At 44.5% G+C, this 23500-nt stretch overlaps 1 protein-coding gene across 1 annotated transcript in view; it reads right to left on the reverse strand.

The window, feature by feature from the left end:
- UBR3 (ubiquitin protein ligase E3 component n-recognin 3) overlaps positions 1–23500 on the reverse strand; it is a 686242-nt gene that overhangs the window by 37357 nt on the left and 625385 nt on the right. Inside the window, 2 exon segments of the mRNA XM_030210854.1 lie at positions 7276–7401; positions 16371–16478. Coding sequence (XP_030066714.1) covers positions 7276–7401; positions 16371–16478 — 234 coding nt within the window.

The following is a 23500-nucleotide window of genomic DNA, read 5'->3' on the forward strand; positions in this document are numbered from 1 at the left end:
TGATAATTATTTCCTTGTCAATAGGTTTGGTCTCATTATATTTACTCCTGAATAAAACTGCAGCCAGTTTTAAACCATATCCTGTGTCAACAGTGGTCTACTGATAGGGACAGGCTTTCGGAGTACGAAGAGAATTGGGGGGTGGGGGGTGCTGGAAGGATGAGTGCCTTGGTTAATGTGATATAAATGAAACAAGATAGGAACTGAATGTAGAATCAATATTTCCACCACAAAGCATTCAGTAATCACAGCAATACTAGAACAAGGAAACAAAACAAAAAATTTGGAGAAGAGACCTCAGTGGGACCTTAACAATAAAGCTCTATATGATGAAATTCTGTGCAGAGTTTTAGCATGGAATAACATGATGTATCAGAAAAACTCTATGTGGTGTTTATGGCGGTTTTTTTGAGTCGTGACGTTATTCCTTGCTAAAGCTCTGCACAGAATTTCATCTTATAGAGCTTTATTGTTAAGGTCTCACTCAGGTCTTTTTTCCATATTTTTTGCTTTGATTCCTTGTTCTGGTATTGCTGTAATTACTGAATGCTTTGTGGTGAAAATATTGCCTTGGTTAACAGCCATGCTTTTCCATTTGCTATGTTTGAAACAATAAATCAAAGTTTGCATTAAGTATGATATTTGATAGTAGTGAAGGAATGCCACTTAGTCACTGAAGCCTCCTTTTACTAAGTGGTGGTAAACTCAACACGGCTTACCACTCGCTATACAGGAAGTACTACCAGGCTACCGCAGTAGCCCGGCCGTACTTCCCACCCCTACTGCACCATCATTTCTGGCGCTACAAAAATTTATTTATTTTTGTTACTGCCGGGCTAACACTGGAGCCCTTACCTCCCCCCCCCCCCCCCCCCCCCCCCCCCAAATGGCCAAGCAGCAAGTGCTTTACCTGCCACCTGGCCATTTCCTGTTGGAAAGCAAGACTTCCCTTTTACCAGCTGCAGCAAAAGGGGCCAGTGCTGGCATCGGTGTATGTTTTACATGGTAAAAGGGGCCCCTCAAGTCTGAGTTCACTTGGTTAATAAAAACTACAAACATTTGTTTAGTACTAAATTAAAAAGTTTTGAGGCATGTAACCAAATGTGTACATTACATTAAATGCTATCTTCTGTCTCCATCTCTTCTAAGCTTTCTAAACATTCACATCATTAAGTACCAATAGAAAGTGCAGATAATACATTGGCTGCTAGGTGCTTGGGAAAGGTGTATCTTTATAAATGCATTACTAGTGGGAACTGTTGCAACTTATATAAACAGTCGATTCATAAAGAAGATGGTGGCAGAAAACACTCAATTGATCCACCCAAAGGTTTACTTGACCTGTGGTCTTGTGTCCCTTCGCATTATCTTGAGATCATTAGAGGTGACCCCTAGGTCTCTTGTTTGCTAGTTCTTCACCTCTAAAAGATATTAAGTCCTTGGATTTCTACACCCCACAAGCATAACTGTGCATTTTTTAAATTAATAAGTGCCTTACCATTGACCATTTTTTAAAATCACCTGCAAACACATTTTCACTTTTGTCCCTTCGCCAATGTCACAAAAAATATTAGAAAGAACTGGATTTAGGAGGGGGACAGATTAAGATGGTGCTGTCTGTACTGGTTTAAGAGAGCTGCAGAGCTCTTTTCCTTAGATTTTCGTTACCTTACTTTCCACCATTATGGGTCAGAGGAAGGGTCGTTCCTGTGCTATGTTGAGGACTATTCCCTCTGTTCCAGTCGTTGGACCAATCAATTATATCCTCTGTAGCCAGTGCCAGATACAAGCTCCGAAAGAGGGGCCACTAGGAGGAACACCGTCAGCTGGAGGGGCAGTAGATCCCCAGGCCCTATGCTAAGTCCTGAGGAGCTCAGGATACCTCATCCTCTTGCTACAGTGTTTACTAGCAGGTTCATGATGGAATTGCTACCTTGGATTAATAAACTATATTATGTTCCAACACCTAAAGCTCCAAATTGTGGAATGATTCACTCTAAGACTCTACGTTATCAGCAGATAGCTTGAATGTTTCTGATGAAGGAAAAGACCTTGCTGGTTCTGCTACATTAATTGCTTCTTCTGTGATAAAATCAGATCAAGATAGCATTTTAAAATTATACTTTAAATACAGAGCTCACCATTTTTGTGATTACCAAATTTGGATTTTTCCAGATATTACAAGAGCAGCTCAAAAGAGAAGGCAACAGTTTTTGCTTCTCAAACCTAGAGTCTTTCAAAATGGAACACATTTTCTGTTAAAATTGGTTCTCAAACCTAGAGTTCTTCAAATTGGAACACGTTTCCTATTAAAATTTCCTTGTAAACGTCTTCTTTATTACGAGAATGTGAAATATGTATTTTTGATTCATCTCAGTTGGACACCTTTTTGAGTGATAAGTCAGTTTTAGATAGGTCTATAGGTAGACCTGATGGGGGGCCTTGATTTGTCCTGTACTGTGACAATTGTCTAGCTCTGGTCAGCACAGCTTACTGTTTATTTCCCATGAGAATTTGCTTTAATGTCCTCCTTTATATATCTCCTCTCCCTCTATTTTGTGGGCTTTAGTACTGAGAAAATATTGCATTTGGATAGAATTGCAATTTGTATTATTTCTTGAGAAGTTCTCAAAATCCTGAGTGGTATAGAATAAGTAGAAGTAAATTGATTTATTACTCATTCCAAAAGTACAAAGACTAGGGGACTCTATCTAGAGGAAGTTACATGGAAATACTTTTAAAACAAATAGGAGAAAATATTTTTTCACTCAACGAATAGTTAAGCTCTGGAACTCTATGCCAGAGGAGGTGGTAACAGCAGTTAGCGCACCTGGGTTAAAAAAGGTTTGGACAAATTCCTGGAGGAAAAGTCTATAGTCTGCTATTGAGACAGACATGAGAAGCAACTGCTTGCCCTGGGAATTGTAGTATGGAGTGTTGCCACGATTTGGGTTTCTGCCAGGTACTTGTGACCTGGCTTGGCCACTGTTTGGAAAACAGGATGCTGGGCTAGATGGACCACTGGTCTGACCCAGTATGGCTACTCTTATGTTCTTATGTTTCCTTTCAAGTGTATATTAGTATGACTAATCTGTAATCCTATAAATATAAAATTTAAAAAAAAAGAAAAAGAAAGAAAGAACTGGATTTAGCACTGATCCCTGTGGCACCCTACTAGTCACTCTTCCCTTATCAGTAGATCATCACAGAGTCCTGCTGCTCAACTAACTTTACACCCACTTTGTAATTTTTTCTTCCATTTCCCAGATTGGCCTACTTGCTCATTGGACTTCTGTAGCAAAGGCTTCATTGAAATTCAGCTATGGCACATCCACTAAGCTACTCCTCTGGTCACATTAAAGAAAAATTTGCTTTGCAAAATTTTCCTCTTGCGAAACCTAAGATTCTGCAAACCACTGGCTTATAGCACCATATTATCTGTCAGTACCTTGTCAACCACTGATGTTAAACAGGTCCATAAATTCTGTGTTTTCTCCTTATTCCCACCCTTATGAAGCGATATTACATCTGCTCTTTTCCAAACTCTTGGAATGTGTAGAGCTTAATGGACCAGTCAATTTCCTACTAAAATCACAGATATGAAACTTGCATGGTTGCTGCAACATAGCACCACTGGTTCATAACAATAATAGTACTGTTTTGATTAAATTCTAGTCAAACATGTTTTGGTGTCAAATGCTGTTGCTAAAATAGTAGGAATATTACAGAACAAAAGGGGCAACAATCAGCAAATAAAATGTTATTGTATTTATGTTAAACTTAGGTATGAGTAAAAATCAGTCACTGGTCCTGAAAAAGAAACTCCTTAAAGTTGAAAAAAGAATGAACTACTTCTGAAGATAAGATATCCTATATAATAATTCTCACTGCCAACGTTCGAATGTGCCAGGGACCGTGCCTCCCTTGGAGGTGGTCTGCTAGGCAGGCACGCACTGACGTCAGTGACAGCTGATTTGAAACCAAGGGGAGGAATAGGGAAACACGCTCCGCGTGTTTCTCTACTCCTCCCCCTGCCTCGGAATCAGCTGTCACCCCCGCGTTACGGCCCCCTGGACCCCCCTTCCGTGAACCTGGCAACCCCCCCTTCGCGCCGAAAACCGCCCCCCGCCGCCGTTGTCGACTACCTGTGCTGACGGGGGACCCAACCCCCCGACAGCTGAAGTGCTGTTCTGCCCTTTGCGTTGGTTCCTCAATGCTCTTCTCAAGCTCTTCAAGTTTCTGTGCATGCGTGCGTGCATGCTTGCGTGCAAAGGGCAGAACAGCACTTTGGCTGTCGGGGGGGGGGGGGGGGGTTGGGTCCCCAGTCAGCACAGGTAGTCGACAACAGCGGCGGGGGGGGGGGGGGGGGAGCAGTGTTCGCCGGGAAGGGGGGGGCACAGGGTTGCGGAAGGGGGGTCCATGGGCCGCAACGCGGGGTTGAAAATGGAGGGAGGGCAGACTGTGAAACACCGAGGGAGGGTGGGGGATTGCCTGCCTAGCGCCCGCTTCCTTGATTTAAGAAACAGGCCTTTTTCCTAGTTTAACATATTTTGATAAATTTGATTTGTGAGTTTTATTTGACTAGGGAATTTTTTTTTCTAGCACTGATTAACCCACCCAGTAAGCCTATTACTAAGGGTGGGTACTGAGGTCCTTTTTCCCCCCTTTCTGAATGTATGATTGAATGTATCTGCAGTCTTTGTCTTATATTCTGGTAGTTTTTGCTACACCAGCCTCTTACATTGTAAGCTGCTTATTACAAAGTTAAATACAACATTTTTCTGCTTATGTTGATGCATAAAAGTTACCATCTGCAGGTTTTTAAAACTGATTTAATATAAGAAATTAGTGAATAAGGCTGGTGCAAATATTTGTGCATCCTTTCCATCAGTACTTTGTGACACTTTTTGGCAGAAAAATACAGTTTCCAAATATTGCCATTAAGCCAGTGAGGAGAGTTTTTCTCAGTGCTTCCATACAAAACATTTTTAGTTCAGGACTCCCTGCATGCACTCCATGGTTCAGATCTCCATTCCAAAACCTGCACCTTACCTTTGTTAACTATTTCATGGTTGATTTTAAGGTATGTTTCAGACCGTTTTCTTGATGAAATAGCTAACTTCTTCTCAGCTGCAGTTTCTTCACTGACTGTGGGACATTAGCTTCTAGAATATGTTTGATATTTGAATACATTCTTCCTCTCACCCACACAGAATTTCCTGTGCTACCGATTGCCACACAATCTACACATTACAATAGGTCTACCCCAATAAGAGTTCTCTTCTTCAAATGCATATTTTTTTCTACAAAAATATTATAGTGTTTGGCCAAAGTCAATATTCATTTCATCAGTTTAAAGCACTTTGCTCCATGAAGTTGCAGGCTTCTCAAAGTTCGTTTTCTTTTTCACACTTATTACAACTTTTGTGAAGAGGTCCAGAAAAAAGGTTTCCTTCTGTAACACTCTCATGTTTATTTGTGGATTTGAACAGTTTTAGGGCAGTTCTATCAGAGATTTTCTTAGTATTCAAGATCTTGCCTTCATTTTCACAGTTCCATGTAACTTCATTTCTTAAATGTTTTTCTACAATTGAAATTGAAAGCTGGTATCATTTAGAGATTTTCTTTATTATCTGCCCCTGCTTTGTGAATGAAATTCATTTCCAAATGCAGAAACAGTTGGCTGCTGAAAGTAGGCAGAACAATCACAAGGTTAATCATTGTACAGAAATCACAGTTGCTTCACTTACAAGCAAACTTCATTCCATTCTGGATAAAGGGGATATTATGCTTCTGGTCTCCCTTGATCTTTCTTCAGCTTTTGATCTAGTTGATCACTATCCTTCTCTTTTGGTTGCAAGGCATTGGCCTAACAGGGTGTATTTTAGCATGGTTCACTTTGTTTCTCTCAGGTAGGGTTTCTTCAATTGTCTCTTCAAAAGCTGTCTCCAGGGAAATTTCAGGTGACTGTGGTGTCCCACAAGGGCCAATACTGTCTCTCCTATTGTTTAATATCTTAAGTCCTTTAGCGACACTCTTACAGGACCATAATATTAATTTTTTATTCTATTTCAATGATATTGTTATTATTTTTCCACCCTCCCCATTTCCATGTGCTAGTCACTTGGTTATCTGCATATAAATTTGTGTTGTACACTTCTAAAACCATGGTACGCTGGATTACTGGAACATATATGGGGCCTATTAGAACCTCTATCCTCTTCAACATTTCACTGCCGACAGTGCATTCGTTCCGTTATCTAAGTGTAATAATTGATTCTATACTGTCATTTGAATACCAAATTTCTTAGGTAGTCCGAAAAGGGTACTTTTGGTTCCATCATATTCGCTTTATCCACAAATACCTTGATTTCCCTTCCATGCATACTCTGAATCACACATTATCTCCAAACCCTTCAAAATTCAGCAATGCAGTTATTATTTCAGGATAAGAAATATGATGACATCATCCCTCTTTTCTTGCAGTTATATTGGTTGCCTGTAAAGTTCTGAATTTGGTTCAAAATCCTATCACTCACAAGGTGTTGCACACAGGATCCCCCTTCTCTACCTTTCTTCACTAGTTATTCTGTATACCCCAAATTGTTCCTTCCATTCCTTGGATGCTCATCGATTGGTTCTTCAGTAGGCATTTGATTTGTCTAGCACCTAAATGCTGTTGCTTTCTGCCCACCCAGATCCCCAGAGATGCACTCTGCCCCCCTTTTTAATCTTATCTGTTTATATACTTTGTGTGAGTGCATGTTCTTTCCCATTTTAACTGGTGTTCCTTTCCATTTTATCTATAATTTAACATTCGTAAACCACTTTGATCTTTTGTTAGTAAAGGCAGTATATCAAATTCTACAACATAAACATAGAAGGAGAGTTATTGTTCAAACAATGTAATTGTCTTCACCTGATTAACTGAAGGACTAATGAGTCTCAAATTTGGGGGCTTTATTTAAAAACGTGTTTTTAACAATAATTTAACTAGAGGGGTATTCAAACATTTACACCCACCACATTCACTTATTTTCAATCTGTTAAAATATACAGGCAAACAGTAATTATGCATTAAAACTTGCAGGCAGATACCATGTTTAGTTTTGTATCATACAGCAGCTTCACTTAGGGATTCATTGAAACATACAGTTTGACCAGGGGTGCCTCAACTTCTGCATAACACTGTAGTCTATTTACAAAAGAGTGAAGCCACTCAAATTAATGGCAACAAAAGTATAATGAGTGAGTGAAGAAACATTTATTTTGTACCTGACAACTAGGTAAATCCGTTCCAAAAAGATGATGTTGAAGAAGACTGGCAATTCTAAGGAATGGTAAGCAAAACTGCTGCAAAGAATACTCAATGGATTCAGGAGACCAAACATTAGAGCTAATCTGCAGAAAAACACACACAAAGAATAGGTTTCCCAGTGCACATCTAGTAGTAGTAACAAAATTGTTGTACAGTGAACATATCATAGAATGTAGTAAACACTATAACATGGCTAATAGCTTTAGTACTTATGCATTAACTACCAAAGACATTGACTCGCATACAGCAGAGGTTTTTGCAGAGAAACAGCTTAACAAATGTCCATACTATAGATGGATAAAAGCCTGCACATTAAATTTACGGAAACTGAGTGGAAATGTTTCTAGGGGTGGGACTGAGGAGGGATTAGCAGTGATACACATTTTATAGCCTATGTATGTTTACATGTAAAATAAGCTGTGCAGCAAGTTTATAATGCATGCATATATTTTCTTTTGGATATTTTTCATGGGGAAGTATGTACATACTTTGCTCTTTGAAAATTAGTGCAATTTACTGAAACTGAATGGAAATGTTTCTAGCGGTGGGACTGAGGAAGGATTAGCAATGACACATATTTTATAACTTATGCATGTGTACATGCATACACTTCCTTTGGATATTTTTCAAGGGGAAGTATGCACATAATTTGCTCTTTGAACACTGGTGTAATTTATATGTACAAGTTAGGCATTCTGTTAAAAAAATTACCCTTTTAATGGAGGAGTGGCCTAGTGGTTAGGGTGGTGGACTTTGGTCCTGGGGAACTGAGGAACTGAGTTCAATTCCCAGCACAGGCAGCTCCTTGTGACTTTGGGCAAGTCACTTAACCCTCCTTTGCCCCATGTAAGCCGCATTGAGCCTGCCATGAGTGGGAAAGCGCGGGGTACAAATGTAACAAAAAAAAAAAAAAAAAAGAAGAATCATTATCAGCTTTTTGAAAGCATTTGGATACTGTGATAAATTGCTAAATCTGGAACAGAGAGAGAAATGAAATAACCCATTTATAATGGCAATTTTGAAATCTTTGCACACTGGTAAACAGCTATGTACTGTCTGTCTCCCCACAATATCGACTGGGTAGACGTCCAACTGGAAGAAAAGTCTCGCGGGAGGTCCCGCACGCGGGGCACGCCTACCATGCATGCGCGGCCGTCTTCCCGCCCGTGCGCGACCGCTCCCGCTCAGTTAAATGTCAAGCAAAGGAATGAGAAAAAATGCAACTCCAAAGGGGAGGAGGGAGGGAAGGTGAGAACAATCAGCCTACTGTCCTCGGAGAACACCTGCTACAGGTATGTATCATTCGCTTTCTCCGAGGACAAGCAGGCTGCTTGTTCTCACGACTGGGGTATCCCTAGCTCCCAGGCTCACTCAAAACAACAAACAGGGTCAATTGGGCCTCGCAACGGCAAGGACATCACAGAAATTGACCTACGAAGAACAACTAACTGGGAGTGCAGCCTGAACAGAATAAAACCAGGCCTAGAGGGTGGAGTTGGATTCAAACCCCGAACAGACTCTGCAGCACCGACTGCCCAAACTGACTGTCGCGTCGAGTATCCTGCTGGAGGCAGTAATGTGATGTGAATGTGTGGACTGATGACCACATCGCAGCCTTGCAAATCTCTTCAATAGTGGCTGACTTCAAGTGGGCCACTGACGCTGCCATGGCTCTAACACTATGAGCCGTGACATGATCCTCAAGAGCCAGCCCAGCCTGGGCGTAAGTGAAGGAAATGCAATCTGCTAGCCAATTGGAGATGGTGTGTTTCCTGACAGTGACCCCCTTCCTATTGGGGGTCAAAAGAAACAAACAATTGGGCGGACTGTCTGTGGGGCTGTGTCCGCTCCAGGTAGAAGGCCAATGCTCTTTTGCAGTCCAATGTGTGCAACTGACGTTCAGCAGGGCAGGTATGATGCTGGGGAAAGAACGTTGGCAAGACAATTGACTGGTTAAGATGGAACTCCGACACCACCTTTGGCAGGAACTTAGGGTGAGTGCGGAGGACTACTCTGTTATGATGGAATTTTGTATAAGGAGCATGAGCTACCAGGGCTTGAAGCTCACTGACTCTACGAGCTGAAGTAACTGCCACCAAGAAAATGACCTTCCAGGTCAAGTACTTCAGATGGCAGGAGTTCAGTGGCTCAAAAGGAGGTTTCATCAGCTGGATGAGGACGACGTTGAGATCCCATGACACTGTAGGAGGCTTGACAGGGGACTTTGACAAAAGCAAACCTCTCATGAATCGAACGACTAAAGGTTGTCCAGAGATGAGCTTACCCTCTACACGATGATGGTAAGCACTAATTGCACTAAGGTGGTTCCTTACTGAGTTGGTCTTGAGACCAGACTCCAATAAGTGTAGAAGGTATTCAAGCAGGGTCTGTGCAGGACAAGAGCGAGGTTCTAGGGCCTTGCCCTCACACCAAATGACAAACCTCCTCCACTTAGAAAAGTAACTCTTCTTAGTGGAATCCTTCCAGGAAGCAAGCAAGACGCGAGAGACACCCTCGGAGAGACCCAAGGAAGCAAAATCTACGCCCTCAACATCCAGGACGTGAGAGCCAGAGACCGAAGGTTGGGGTGCAGAAGTGCTTCCTCGTTCTGCGAGATGAGGGTTAGAAAACACTCCAATCACCACAGTTCTTCGGAGGATAACTCCAGAAGAAGAGGGAACCAGATCTGATGGGGCCAAAAGGGCGCGATCAGAATCATGGTGCCGCGGTCTTGCTTGAACTTCAATAAGGTCTTCCCCACCAAAGGTATGGGAGGATACGCAAACAGGAGGCCCTTCCCCCAATGTAGGAGAAAGGCATCTGACGCTAGTCTGCCGTGTGCCTGTAGTCTGGAACAGAACTGAGGCAGCTTGTGATTGGTCTGGGAGGCGAAAAGGTCCACCGAGGGAGTGCCCCACTCTCGGAAGATCTTGCGTACCACCCTGGAATGCAGCAACCACTCGTGCGGTTGAATGAGTCTGCTCAACCTGTCAGCCAGACTGTTGTTTATGCCTGCCAGGTACGTGGCTTGGAGAAGCATGCTGTGCTGGCATGCCCAGCGCCACATCCCGACGGCCTCCTGACACAGGGGGCGAGATCCGGTGCTCCTCTGCTTGTTGATGTAGTACATTGCAACCTGATTGTCTGTCCGGATTTGGATAATTTGGAAGGACAGCCGATCTCTAAAAGCCTTCAGCGCGCTCCAGACCGCTTGGAGCTCCAGGAGATTGATCTGAAGACCTGCTTCCTGGAGGGACCACACCCCTTGGGTGTGGAGCCCATCGACATGGGCCCCCCACCCCAGGAGAGAGGCATCCGTTGTCAGCACTTTTTGCAGCTGAGGAATTTGAAACAGGCGTCCCAAGGTCAAATTGGTCTGAATCGTCCACCAGCGCAGCGAATTGCGACAACTGATGGGCAGGCGGATGGCATCTTCTAGATTCCCGGTGGCCTGGCACCACTGGGAAGCTAGGGTCCATTGAGCTGATCTCATGTGAAGATGAGCCATGGGAGTCACATGGACTGTAGAGGCCATATGGCTCAGGAGTCTCAACATCTGCCGAGCTGTGATTTGCTGGAACGTTCTGGCCTGGGAGGCGAGAGACAGAAGGTTCTGAGCCCTCGCCTCGGGAAGATAGGCATAAGCCGTCTGTGAATTCAGCAGAGTTCTTATGAATTCGAGAGATTGGACTGGCTGGAGATGGGACTTCGGGTAATTTATTACAAACTCCAGCAGCTCCAGAAGTTGAATAGTGCACTGCATGGACCGAAGAGCTCCTGCCTCCGAGGTGCTCTTCACCAGCCAATCGTCGCGATACGGGAACACATGCACCCCCAGCTTGCGAAGGTACGCCGCAACCACTACGAGGCACTTCGTGAATACTACTACTACTACTTGACATTTCTAAAGTGCTACTAGGGTTACGCAGCGCTGTACAATTTAACATAGAAGGACAGTCCCTGCTCAAAGGAGCTTACAATCTAAAGGACAAATGTACAGTCAGTCAAATACCCGTGGTGCAGAGGCGAGCCCAAAGGGCAGCACACAATACTGGAAGTGCCGTGTTCCCAGACGGAATCATAGATACTGTCTGTGAGCTGGCAGTATCGGGATGAGAGTATAAGCATCCTTTAAATCCAGGGAGCGTAGCCAGTCGTCTTTCTGAATCAGGGGAAGAAGGGTGTCCAAGGAAAGCATCCTGAACTTTTCTCGAACCAGATATCTGTTCAGGCCTCTCAGGTCTAGGATGGGGCGCATCCCCCCTATTTTCTTTTCCACAAGGAAGTAACTGGAATAGAATCCCTGCCCCTCCTGCCCGGGTGGCATGGGCTCGACCGCATTGGCGCTGAGAAGGGCGGAGAGTTCCTCTGCAAGTACCTGCCTGTGGTGGGAGCTGAAGGATTGAGCTCCCGATGGGCAATTTGGCGGAGTGGAGATCACATTCAGGGTGTACTTGCACCGCACTATTTGGAGAACCCACTGGTCAGAGGTTATGAGAGGCCACCTTTGGTGAAAAACTGTCAACCTCCCGTCCGGCATGGGCACGTTTATGGCGGCTATGCTCCCATGGATCCAGTCAAAAGCCCGTCCCCTACTTTTGCTATGGAGCTGCAGGGGTCTGCTTGGGCGCACGCTGTTGACGGGAACGAGCGCGCTGGGGCTGGGGCTGGCCCTGTGCCTGAGAAGGCCTTCGGGCCGGCTGGTTGTACCTACGCTTGCTGTAGGCATAGGGTGCAGACCGCTGGGCCCAGGAAAAACGTCCACCTGTGGAGGTGGATGCTGAAGGTGCCTGGTGGGAGAGATTGTCGAGAGCGGTTTTCTGCTGGTGTAGTTGCTCAACCAACTGCTCGACCTTCTCCCCGAAAATATTATCCCCCCCGGCAAGGGACATCCGCCAGGTGCTGCTGAGTCCGGTTGTCCAGGTCAGAGGCACGCAGCCATGAGAGCCTGCGCATCACTATACCCTGGGCAGCAGCTCTGGATGCCACATCACAAGTGTCATAAATACCCCTGGACAGGAATTTGCGACACGCCTTCAGCTGCCTGACTACCTCCTAAAAGGGCCTGGCCTGCTCCGGCGGGAGCTTGTCAACCAGGTCCGCCAGTTGCCGCACATTGTTCCACATGTGGATGCTCGTGTAGAGCTGGTTTGATTTGATCTTGGTCACGAGCATGGAAGAATGATAGGCCTTCCTCCCAAACGAGTCCAGAGTGTGAGACTCCTGCCCGGGGACACCGAGGCGGTATCCCTCTAACTCTTGGCCCTCTTGAGCGCAGACTCCACGACTGCTGAGTCATGTGGCAACTGGGGCCGCATCAACTCCGGGTCAGTGTGGACTCTATACTGGGACTCTGCTTTCTTGGGGATGGTGGGATTAGATAGGGGCTTCAACCAGTTCCGAAGCAGCATCTCCTTCAGGACATTGTGCAATGGTACCATGGAAGACTCTCTAGGTGGTGATGGATAGTCGAGGACCTCGGGCATCTCAGCCCTCGGCTCATCCACGGTGACCACTGGGAAGGGAATGCTCACAGACATGTCCCGGACAAAGGAGGCAAAGGAGAGGCTCTCTGGAGGCGAGAGCTTCCTCTCCGGTGAAGGCGTGGGGTCGGAGGGAAGACCAGCAGACTCCTCGGAGGAGAAATATCTGGGATCCTCCTCCTCCCCCCACGAGGCCTCCTCCTCGGTGTTGGACATGAGCGCTCTGATCTCAGTCCACAACCGGGCCCCGTCTCGACCCCGAGGAACCACGTCCTCGATGATGGTGCCGAGAGGTGGACTCCTGTGCCGGTGGGGACGAAGCTCCCTCCATCGACGTCGACGGGGATTCCACCTGAGTGGCGGTCAAGACCGGTGCCGCATCACGGCGCTTCCATCAACGGCTGGCGCAAGCACCCCCGGTGCCGGTAGAGACTGGCGCAGCAGCCCCTCCAGGATAACCGGGAGGATGGCTCGGAGACACTCATCTAAGGTCGCTGTCGGAAGAGGCTGGGGGGGGGGGGGCCGGTGTAGGCGTCTGTGCCCGAAGCTGCCCAGGTCCAGGAGATGGTACCGGGGTGCCCGACGACCTGCGCATTGACACCTCTTCAATAGAGGTCCCAGCGTTGACGCTTTTCAGGGGCCGAGTCTCTCGACGCCCCTGAGCTTCCGGTCCCATGCGCCGGGGGAGACTGATGACGGTGCTTCTTGGCAAGCTTCTCCCGATGTCCGTCATGGGCGCTCCGCGGCACAGAAGAGGAGGAGGTGGAGTCCCGCGCCTCCTCGGGGTCGGGTCCGACAGGGTTCGGTCCCGATGGCCCTGGGCGGCGGGACCAGCCAAGGTGGGTTGCCCACTCGGCCGTTCACCGCCCCCATCGCTGGCAGGTCGTCGGGCCAAGGGAACCTGTACTCCTGGGGTCGATGTCATGCTCGGCACTGAAGTCGGCGCCACTGATGCCGAAGTTCCCGCTGTCGACACCAATGCCGCCGACGTTGATGGGCCGGCGCAAGTTCCAAAAAGACAATCCTGAAGAACTTGCCTCACCACCTGCGTCCGCTTTTTCAAGCCGAGACACAAGGTGCACGCTTTGGAATTATGCTCCGGCCCGAGGCACTGGAGGCACCAAGCATGAGTATCGGACTGCGAGATTTGCCGGCCACACCGACCACACTTAAAATCCGCTCGGGACCTTCAAGGACATCGACGGAAAAATCGTGTCGGCGAGGTCAAAACCGTTGATGGAGGTGGTAAAAAGGCCACAACAAAAAAAGGCTACAAGGCCACGACGACGACGAAAGTAAAAGGAGAAAACACACTCGACGGAAAGGGAGACTTCTCTACTTTTTTTTTTTTTAAACACGAGAAACAGTAACGCGAACGCGCGTACACAAGAAATAGCGGACAAGGCCGCGAAACGGTTTTCCAGACCTGACAAGGCAAGGGACGAAACTCCATCTCTCCAGCGTGGAAAAACAGAAACTGAGCGGGAGCAGTCACGCACGGGTGGGAAGAAGGCCGTGCATGCGCGGTGGGCGTGCCCCACGTGCGGGACCTCCTGCGAGACTTTTCTTCCGGTTGGTGGGGGCTGCCGTGGATGTCTACCCAGTCGTGAGAACAAGCAGCCTGCATGTCCTCGGAGAAGTACTATTACCTATGACTAAAAAGGGGTGTGATGGGGTCAGGGAATAGAAATCACAAATAAGGCTTTCATTTTTAAAGTTCCACATGCACATTTGTACTGCTTTAAAGTACAAATGTATGTGAATATAGTAAAAGCTCCACTGTCTCTGATACATTTACCATCTTGAATGCTCTGTCAACTGATATCTTGCCCACGCAGCAGTTTTGGCAGTGAAGCAATGAAAGGAAAAGAGCAGCTGGATTAGTGAGAAAAGTTCTCTCTCCATTCACACCAAACTTACCTCTCACCTTCCTATTTCCCAACTGCTACAACCAGGGAGGGGAGGGGCAAAAAGCAGAAAACTCTTAGGGCCCTGTTTACTAAGCCACACTGTAGGCACGCTAGCATTTTCAGCATGTGCTAAAGCTAGAGACACCCATACTAACACGCCTTAGTAAACAGGGACCTTAGATAACTAACCTATTTGATTAATCGGCATCCCTTACTCCCCATAGTTGTGGATAGTAGAGTTATTATATTTTATTTTATTTTCCATGTTTTATTTTGTTTGATTTCTATTATTATATCAAGTAACTGCTGTGTGCCACTGTACCACATAAGCAGAAACTGCCAAGATAGTAACATAGTAGATGATGGCAGAAATACCAAACAGTTGACCATTCTGGAATAATTATTCCTGTCTAAACTACAAGGATATATCCCAGCTGTCAGTCATAATTATTGCATTTGTATCCCACATTATCCCAACTTTTTTGCGGGCTCAATGTGGCTTACAATTCATCGTGGATATGGGAAATAGAAGGGAACATACATTTATTATTAACAGAGAGTTTTGGGTTAAATGATAGTATTAAAACAAAAGATAGTATAAAACATTTCTGGATAAGTCAAAGATTATACAGTTACATGTGTTGATCTTTGTTGTATATCTTGTCGAAGAGATAGGTTTTCAATAGTTTGTGGAAATTTGTCAGTTCATAGACAGTTCTCAAGTTGCGTGGCAACGCGTTCCAGAGCTGCGTGCTCATATAGGAAAAGGTAGATGCATGCATTAATTTGTATTTCAGGCCTTTGCAATTTGGTGGATGAAGGTTGAGGAAAGTGCGAGAAGATTTTTTTGCGTTCCTGGGTGGAAGTTCTATTAGGTCTGACATGTAGGCTGGGGCGTCACCATGGATGATTTTATGGACTAAAGTACAGAGTTTAAACGTGATGTGTTCTTTGAGTGGGAGCCAGTGTAGTTTTTCTCGTAGGGGTTTTGCACTTTCATATTTTGATTTGCCGAATATTAGTCTGGCTGCCGTGTTTTGAGCTGTCTGGAGTTTTTTTGAGTATTTGCTCTTTACAGCCGGCGTAGAGTGAGTTACAGTAGTCCAAGTGGCTGAGTACCAATGATGATGACTTTGGTTGTAAGATATCCACTATCCAGGGAGTTTTTGTCATCTGTACAATTATATGGGCAATTGCTGGGCCAAGATTATGGAACCTGATCCTTTATATTTTACTTAAAGCTGCTGAAGCGTTTGAGTGCTAAGTATTTTGTCTTTTATGAGGCTGTTTTTCCTATTTGGTGAGTTTGTCTATTCTTGAGTTTATTTGTATTTATTATGAATTTCTAACAAATTTGTTAGGCAAATTATATAAATTAAATACACACACTTTTTTTTTTAAATTCTACCATCTTGGACAGGCAACTATACAAATTCCTTGGTCATCCCACACCTTCCCTCCCTCATGTCTAACCACAAGTTTTTGTAATGATCTAAGTGGCTTCCAATATGACAGTGGCCATTTCCTATACATCCAGCCTTCTGTAGACCCAACCACCAGCATTACAGATTTTAGCCAGAGAGGCTGCAGCTACAGATTTCTAATGTCAATCAAAAATCCAAGATGACTGTATTCTAATTTTGGGATATAAGGATATACCATTGATATCTCTTCATTTTCTTCTTCTTGATATATCTTTCCTTTATACAGTTCACTGATCACAAAGCTTAGTAATACCTCCCAATTCTTCTCAGAACTGCATGTATTCTGTGATGAAAAATAAAGGCAATCATTAGCGCCAGGATATAAAAATAACAAGGTACCATTCATTTGCACACAACAGCTGTAGTATTATCAGCTTCAGATTTTTCTGCCATATCAGCTATCATAAGTACATAAGTATTACCATACTGGGACAGACCAAAGGTCCATCAAGCCCAGCATCCTGTTTCCAACAGTGGACAATCCAGGTCACAAATACCTGGCAAGACCCCAAAAAAGTACAAAACATTTTATACTGCTTATCCCAGAAATAGTGGATTTTCCCCAAGTCCATTTTAATAATGGTCTGTGGACTTTTCCTTCAGGAAGCCATCCAAACCTTTTTTAAACTCTGCTAATCTAACCGCCTTTACCACATTCTCTGGCAACGAATTCCAGAGTTTAATTACACGTTGAGTGAATAAAAAATTTCTCCGATTTGTTTTAAATTTAATACAATAAAGACAAAAATAATTCTAAAGAAATTTTTTTTAATACAGAAGGTTATTTGAAACATTTAGGGACCCTTTAACTAAAAGGTGGTAGGGCTATAACAGCACCATAACAGCACCACCGAAGGGCAAGCTGAGGCGTCCCACAGTATTGTGATCAGCATGCATTGATCCCTGCAGTAGAAAATAGAAATTATTTTCTAGCACGGGGAGTGGGGAATAAGCATGCCCTGTGCAAGAGTAGCGAAGGAGCACTTATCACCTCCTAAATAGGTGGTGGTAAGGGCCACATGCTAATGGAGAAATTAGCGCATGGCCATTAAAACCCCCCCGAATGCGGCCATTTTTCAGGCACGCTAGAAATTAGCTGGAGCACACAGCAAACCCACACATTAATCGAAGCGCTGGCCACTTTCTGACACAGCTTAGTAAAATGACCCCTTAATATCCCACATTATGGGTTACAGCATCACATATTACAAGGTAAAACAAAATATTTAAAAAAATTGATAAGGTAAAAAAGTTACATAATTTTAAATATCATACATAAAATGAATAAATACATCAGAATACACAATTAGGACTTCTGGTATGTACACCTGGGATCTGGCTCATGTCCTCTATTGCTCACTTTCCATATTCCTAGAGGATAAACTAAATACGTTTCAACTGGCTATGGGCGAGGTAGCAAACAAGGAACTATTGGACAGAAGATCAAGAGAATTATAGCAGGCAACACCACCTGCCCTTTGTTGGCCTTCCAGAATTGTTCAAGGACTCAGAAAATACAACTTTGAACACTGGCTCCCAAAAGCTCTGGGTCTGGCAAGCAAGGAGGCCCAGGTGCAATGTGAGCAAGCATACCCGGTATGACCACATCATGAAAACAGGCAAACAGTAAGGTTGAAGGATGTAGCTTCCAGCACAATCACACTGATGAGGGAAAAGTTCTGAATAATGTGGTTTATTGGTGAACAGAGAGACCAGACATTAGCTTTATTTAGCAGTTTGTATCTCTACAATGTTTCATACATCACCTTAGGTTAGTGGTCTGCATTTCAATAATATTAATGATACATTACATTACATAACGGACCTAACAAACCACGTGAACTTTATGCTACAAAATGGACTCTTCCCAAGAGAGAAAGGTAATATTTTACTCACCCCTATACCCAAGGATGCAAAGAAAAATGCTAATGAACTAACGAACTATAGACCAGTACCATCTATTCCCTTAATTACCAAAATAACAGAAGGCTTGGTAACCAATCAACTTACGGATTATCTAGACAAGTTCTCAATTTTACACGACTCCCAGTCAGGATTTCACTCTAATCACAGCACCGAAACCGTACTAGTCACGCTCATGACCAAACTCAAACAACTGATAGCAAACGGCAATAATATTCTACTGTTACAATTCGACATGTCATGCGCATTTGACATGGTTGACCATGGAATTTTACTACACATCCTCAAATACTTTGGAATTGGAGGTAACGTTCTCAATTGGTTCAAGGGGTTCCTAACCTCACGCTCATATCAAGTGACATCAAATTCGACCACATCAGCTACATGGACACCTGAATGCGGAGTTCCACAGGGATCTCCCCTCTCACCAACCATATTCAACCTAATGATGACACCCTTGGCCAAACTACTATCGAATCAGAACCTAAACCCATATATATACGCTGATGATGTAACGATCTTCATCCCATTCAAACAGGATCTAAGAGAAATCTCCAATGAAATCATGCAAAGCCTGCACATCATGAATTCCTGGGCAGATGCATTTCAGTTTAAACTTAATGCAGAGAAAACCCAATGTCTAGTACTCACCTCGCAATACAATAAGAATAAATTTACTACTATTAACACACCGAAACTAAATCTACCAGTTTCGGACACCCTAAAAATTCTTGGAGTCACCATTGATCGACACCTAACACTTGAGAATCATGCGAAAAACATAACTAAAAATATGTTTCATTCAATGTGGAAACTAAAAAGAGTTAAAGCATTTTTTCCAAGGACTGTCTTCCGCAATCTGGTACAATCATTGGTACTCAGTGTCATCTGGACTACTGTAACTCACTCTACGCCGGTTGCAAAGAGCAAATATTTAAAAAACTCCAAACGGCCCAGAACACGGCAGCCAGACTAATATTCGGCTCATCAAAATACGAAAGCGCGAAACCCCTATGAGAAAAACTACACTGGCTTCCACTAAAAGAACGCATCACATTCAAACTCTGCACCCTAGTCCATAAAATAATCCATGGTAACGCCCCAGCCTACATGTCAGACCTAATAGAATTACCACCAAGGAACGCAAAAAAATCTTCTCGCACTTTCCTTAATCTTCATCCTCCCAAGTGTAACGGTCTGAAATACAAATTGATCCATGCATCTACCTTTTCCTATATGAGCACGCAGCTCTGGAACGCGTTGCCACGGAACCTGAAAACGACTTATGAACTGACCAATTTCCGAAAACTACTGAAAACCTATCTGTTCAACAAGATATATCACAAAGATCAACATGTGTAACTGTATAATCTTTAAAACTTCCAGTATTGTCTTATAATATCTGCTGCTTTAATACTATTATGTATTTCACCACCATGTAACACATAACCCTCTGTAAACCAAATGTATACACTCTTCTACTTCCAGTATCCATGATGAATTGTAAGCCACATTGAGCCTGCAAAGAGGTGGGATAATGTGGGATACAAATGCAATAAATAAATAAAATAAATAAATTACAAGCTGCCTTGTTTAGTTTACTTTTAGTGAGTACCTTTTTACGCACAACACTATTAAACTTTAATATATCATTTTGGCATTATAATATATGCAACATCCTATATAATAATTCTCACCTCCAACAGGATGTGCCTGGGACCGTGCCTGCCGGAAGTGGTCTGCTAGGCAGGCACGCACTGACCTCAGTGACATCAGTGACAGACAATTTGGCAAAACAAAACAATCTGAGTGCTGGCCATTAGGACACAGGGTTGATAGGAGAGTTTTAAAAGACTGAAGGAACCGAAAGTGTTAAATGGGGGGAGGGGGGAGTTCTGAACGACTGAAAGACATGAACATTTGGGAAAGGAAAACAATCTGAATGCTGGCCATTCGGACACAGGGTAGATAGGAGAGTTTTAAAAGACTGAAGGAAACAAAAGTGTTAAACTGGAGAAGGGGGGGGGGGGAGTTGTGAATGACTGAAACACATGCAAATTTGGGACAGGAAAACAATCTCAATGCTGGCCATTAGCACACAGGGTACACGTAGGAGAGTTTTAAAAGACTGAAGGAACCAAAAGTGTTCGGGGGGGGGGGGGGGGGGGGGGGCAAGTTCTGAATGAGTGAAAGAAATGAAAATTTACGAGAGGAACACAATCTGAATGCCGGGCATTTGTACACAGGGTAGATAGGACACTTTTTTTAAAAAATGAAGGACGTGAAAGTATTACATCTTGGGGGAGGGGGGAGGGGGAAAGCAGTGGGGTATCCAGATACTGGCCGTTAGGGCCACAGGGGTACATAGACTTTTGAAAGCCTTAAGGAACCCAAAGTGTGGGAAGGAGGAGGAAAAGGAGGGGAGGGAACGGGGTGAGGGGCATTAGGAACAGGGGAGGGGGCCCTGTCACACACTCTCATTCTCACACACACACTGTCACACAGACAGTCTCACTCTGTCACACACCCGCACATTCACTCTGGCTCTCTCTCTCAAACATACACACTCCCAGGAAAACCTTGCTAGCGCCAGTTTCATTTGTTCCAGAAACAGGCCTTTTTTACTAGTAATATATATTCCTGCCTTTTTTTGCAATCTTTTGTGCTGTCTTGACTTCATTATTTAACCATAGATGATCCTCTGTAAGATGGAATATTGACTTGTAACCTTTTTCTGTTGGTTGAAGAATACAATATTGTTGTTGTTACCAATGTGTCAATTACAACGACCCTGTGTAAGACCTGAAGACCTTTTTTCTGTGTGCTGGAGAATACAATATTTTTTTTGTTACCAAACATTTAATTACAATGTACAATCATGATTGGAATTTTCTGTGGTTTTGGACTTTTGAAGAACTATATTTCTATACAATTTTCAACAAGAGGTTGGCAAACATATGTTTTTCACTTACTTTACGCTAACAAGTGAGATCTGGTCTAGAACTTCTTCCTGAGATGTCACATATGTATATTCTATATACTCCTGTTATCTAAGTAAACTTTGTTTGGCACTCCTTTTTAAGGTGTTATATGTGTATTTTGTTAAATCACACAAAGCACTCACAGGTTTATTTTATATATGTGCACGCATGTTACCTTATCTTCCATATGTGCACATACATGTCTTTTTAAATACATTAAAAAATGTTGTTTTGCCTGTGAAACTATTTGTGAATGTGCTTTCTTACTTTGTCTTTTAACTATATTTTTTATTGTGTACTCATATGTTTTATAATTTGCATTGTATGTTCAAATGTTATTTGCAGATCCCTGAAGTAGCCTTTTTGAAGTTGGAACATGTCCCATGCCAGATCTTTCTGTTCATCAATAAAACCACATTTTTCAGAACTTTTCCTCGTTAGTGTGATTGTGTTGGAAGCTTCATCCTTCAACTTTACTGTTTGCCTGCTTTCTACGGACTTTGTAAGGCTACCTTCATCCCTCCACTTCAGTGGTTTTCTGTCTTCAAGACCACGTCATGAACAGGAGGTGTGCCTGAGGTCGGTGATAGCTTGAATTCTTACCTGGGCTGACTAGGGAGCGTCTGATGAGAGCTTACCAGTGGGCAGAGAAATTGAAATATGAAGGAATGAAAATCCTCTTGTTCCAGGATTATTCGGCATAGGTAGCTCTGCTGCACAGGAAGATGGCACCTTTTTGTGTAGAGCTTTGTTGAAAAAAAAGTATTGTTCACATTGCTTGTATCCCAGAAAGCTACGAGTGAAACATAATGGTCGCAATATCTTCCTGGCTAGTTCAAAACAAATTCAGGGATTCCTTGAGAGCTTCAATCAGCAGACAGACCAGGATTGAGATGGCGACAGAGAGATCTCTAATGGAGCCACAGTATTTTTTAAGTCATTGTCAATTTCTGCCTTTCGGAGCTTTCAGTAGACTGAGTTGTGGATCAGCAACATTGGACTGACTGTTCTAAAATTCACAATTGCAGGAGAGCTTTCCTGGTTCAGTTCTCTTATTTATGCCCTATAGCTGTGGACCTGGTTCATGTTCAGGAACATGGCCTGGTGGAAGTTGCTGCAGGCCCTTGAACTGTTCCACACTGTTTGGCAGTGGTTTTATTTGTTACATTATGAATGCTTTGGATATATGTGTATATGCAATTGAAAGAAGAAGAGAGGACGTGGGGGTCTAGAGGGGATGAATTATGGCAAGGACCTAAAATTAGGCAGGGGTTGCAGTGCTTAGAGTCCTGGGTCATGACATGTAAATTGAAGATGAACACTGACAAGACAAAATTTTTTGGCTTGTATTTTCCTATTTTTGGCAATAGATGTTTATTTATAAAACGTATATACTGCCTATAATCTAGGCGATTTACAAATCAACGTTGTTTTATATGCTTACTAGCCGTTAAGCCCGTTAAAACGTGCAAGCTTTTTGATTTAAAAATGTAATGAAAGAGCGAAAGGAAGAAATGAAAGTTGAGGGGCAAGTTTTTTGTTGTTGTAAATTTAATAATTCTCACCTCCATCCATCCATGTCCAGCAACCCTCCTCTCTCCCCTGCCCTCCCCTGCCCTCCCCTGCCCTCCATTGATCCATGTCCAGCAACCCTGCTCTCTCCCCTGCCCTCCCCCCTTATCCAGCAGCCCTCCTCTCTCCCCTGGCCTCCCCACCGTCTACTAACCCTCCTCTCTCCCCTGCCCTCCCCCCATATCCAGCAAACCTCCTCTCTCCCCTGCCCTCCCTCCCCCAATGTCCAGCAACCCTTGTCTCTCTCCTGCCCTCCCATGTCCAGCAATCCTCCTCTTTCCCTTGGCCTCCCTCTGTCCACCAACCCTGCTCTCTTCCCCTGCCTTCCTCCCATGTCCAGCAACCCACCTCTCTCCCCTGCCCTCCCCCCATGTCCAGCAACCCTCCTCTTTCCCTTGGCCTCCCCCCCCCCCATCCACCAACCCTGCTCTCTCCTCTGCCCTCCCCCCATGTCCAGCTACCCTCCTCTACGCCGCTCCCTCCCCCCTCCGTGCCGGGCCCCCTGCACTGACATGACAGCGCCTCTCACCTCCGTGTGAAAGCGCTGCAGGAAGAAGATCGATCTTCTGCTGCCTGCAGCGCTTTCACACGGAGCTGAGAGGTGCTGTCATGTCAGTGCAGGGGCCCGGCACGGAGGGGAGAGGGAGTGGCAGCAGCAACGTCGGTGTTGCGTTCTCGAGGGCCTTGGCATTCTGTCAGGTCCTCGAGGCAGGACTGGAGTTCGTGAGCCCTTGGGCCACTGTCGAGGAGCGGCAGCGGCAGGCAAGACCACCTCGGGACTGGAAACACAGAAGAGCAGTACTGGAACTCTGGACTGGAGTAGTACAAG

Source organism: Microcaecilia unicolor, chromosome 7, assembly GCF_901765095.1.
Source record: "Microcaecilia unicolor chromosome 7, aMicUni1.1, whole genome shotgun sequence".
NCBI lineage: Eukaryota > Metazoa > Chordata > Amphibia > Gymnophiona > Siphonopidae > Microcaecilia > Microcaecilia unicolor.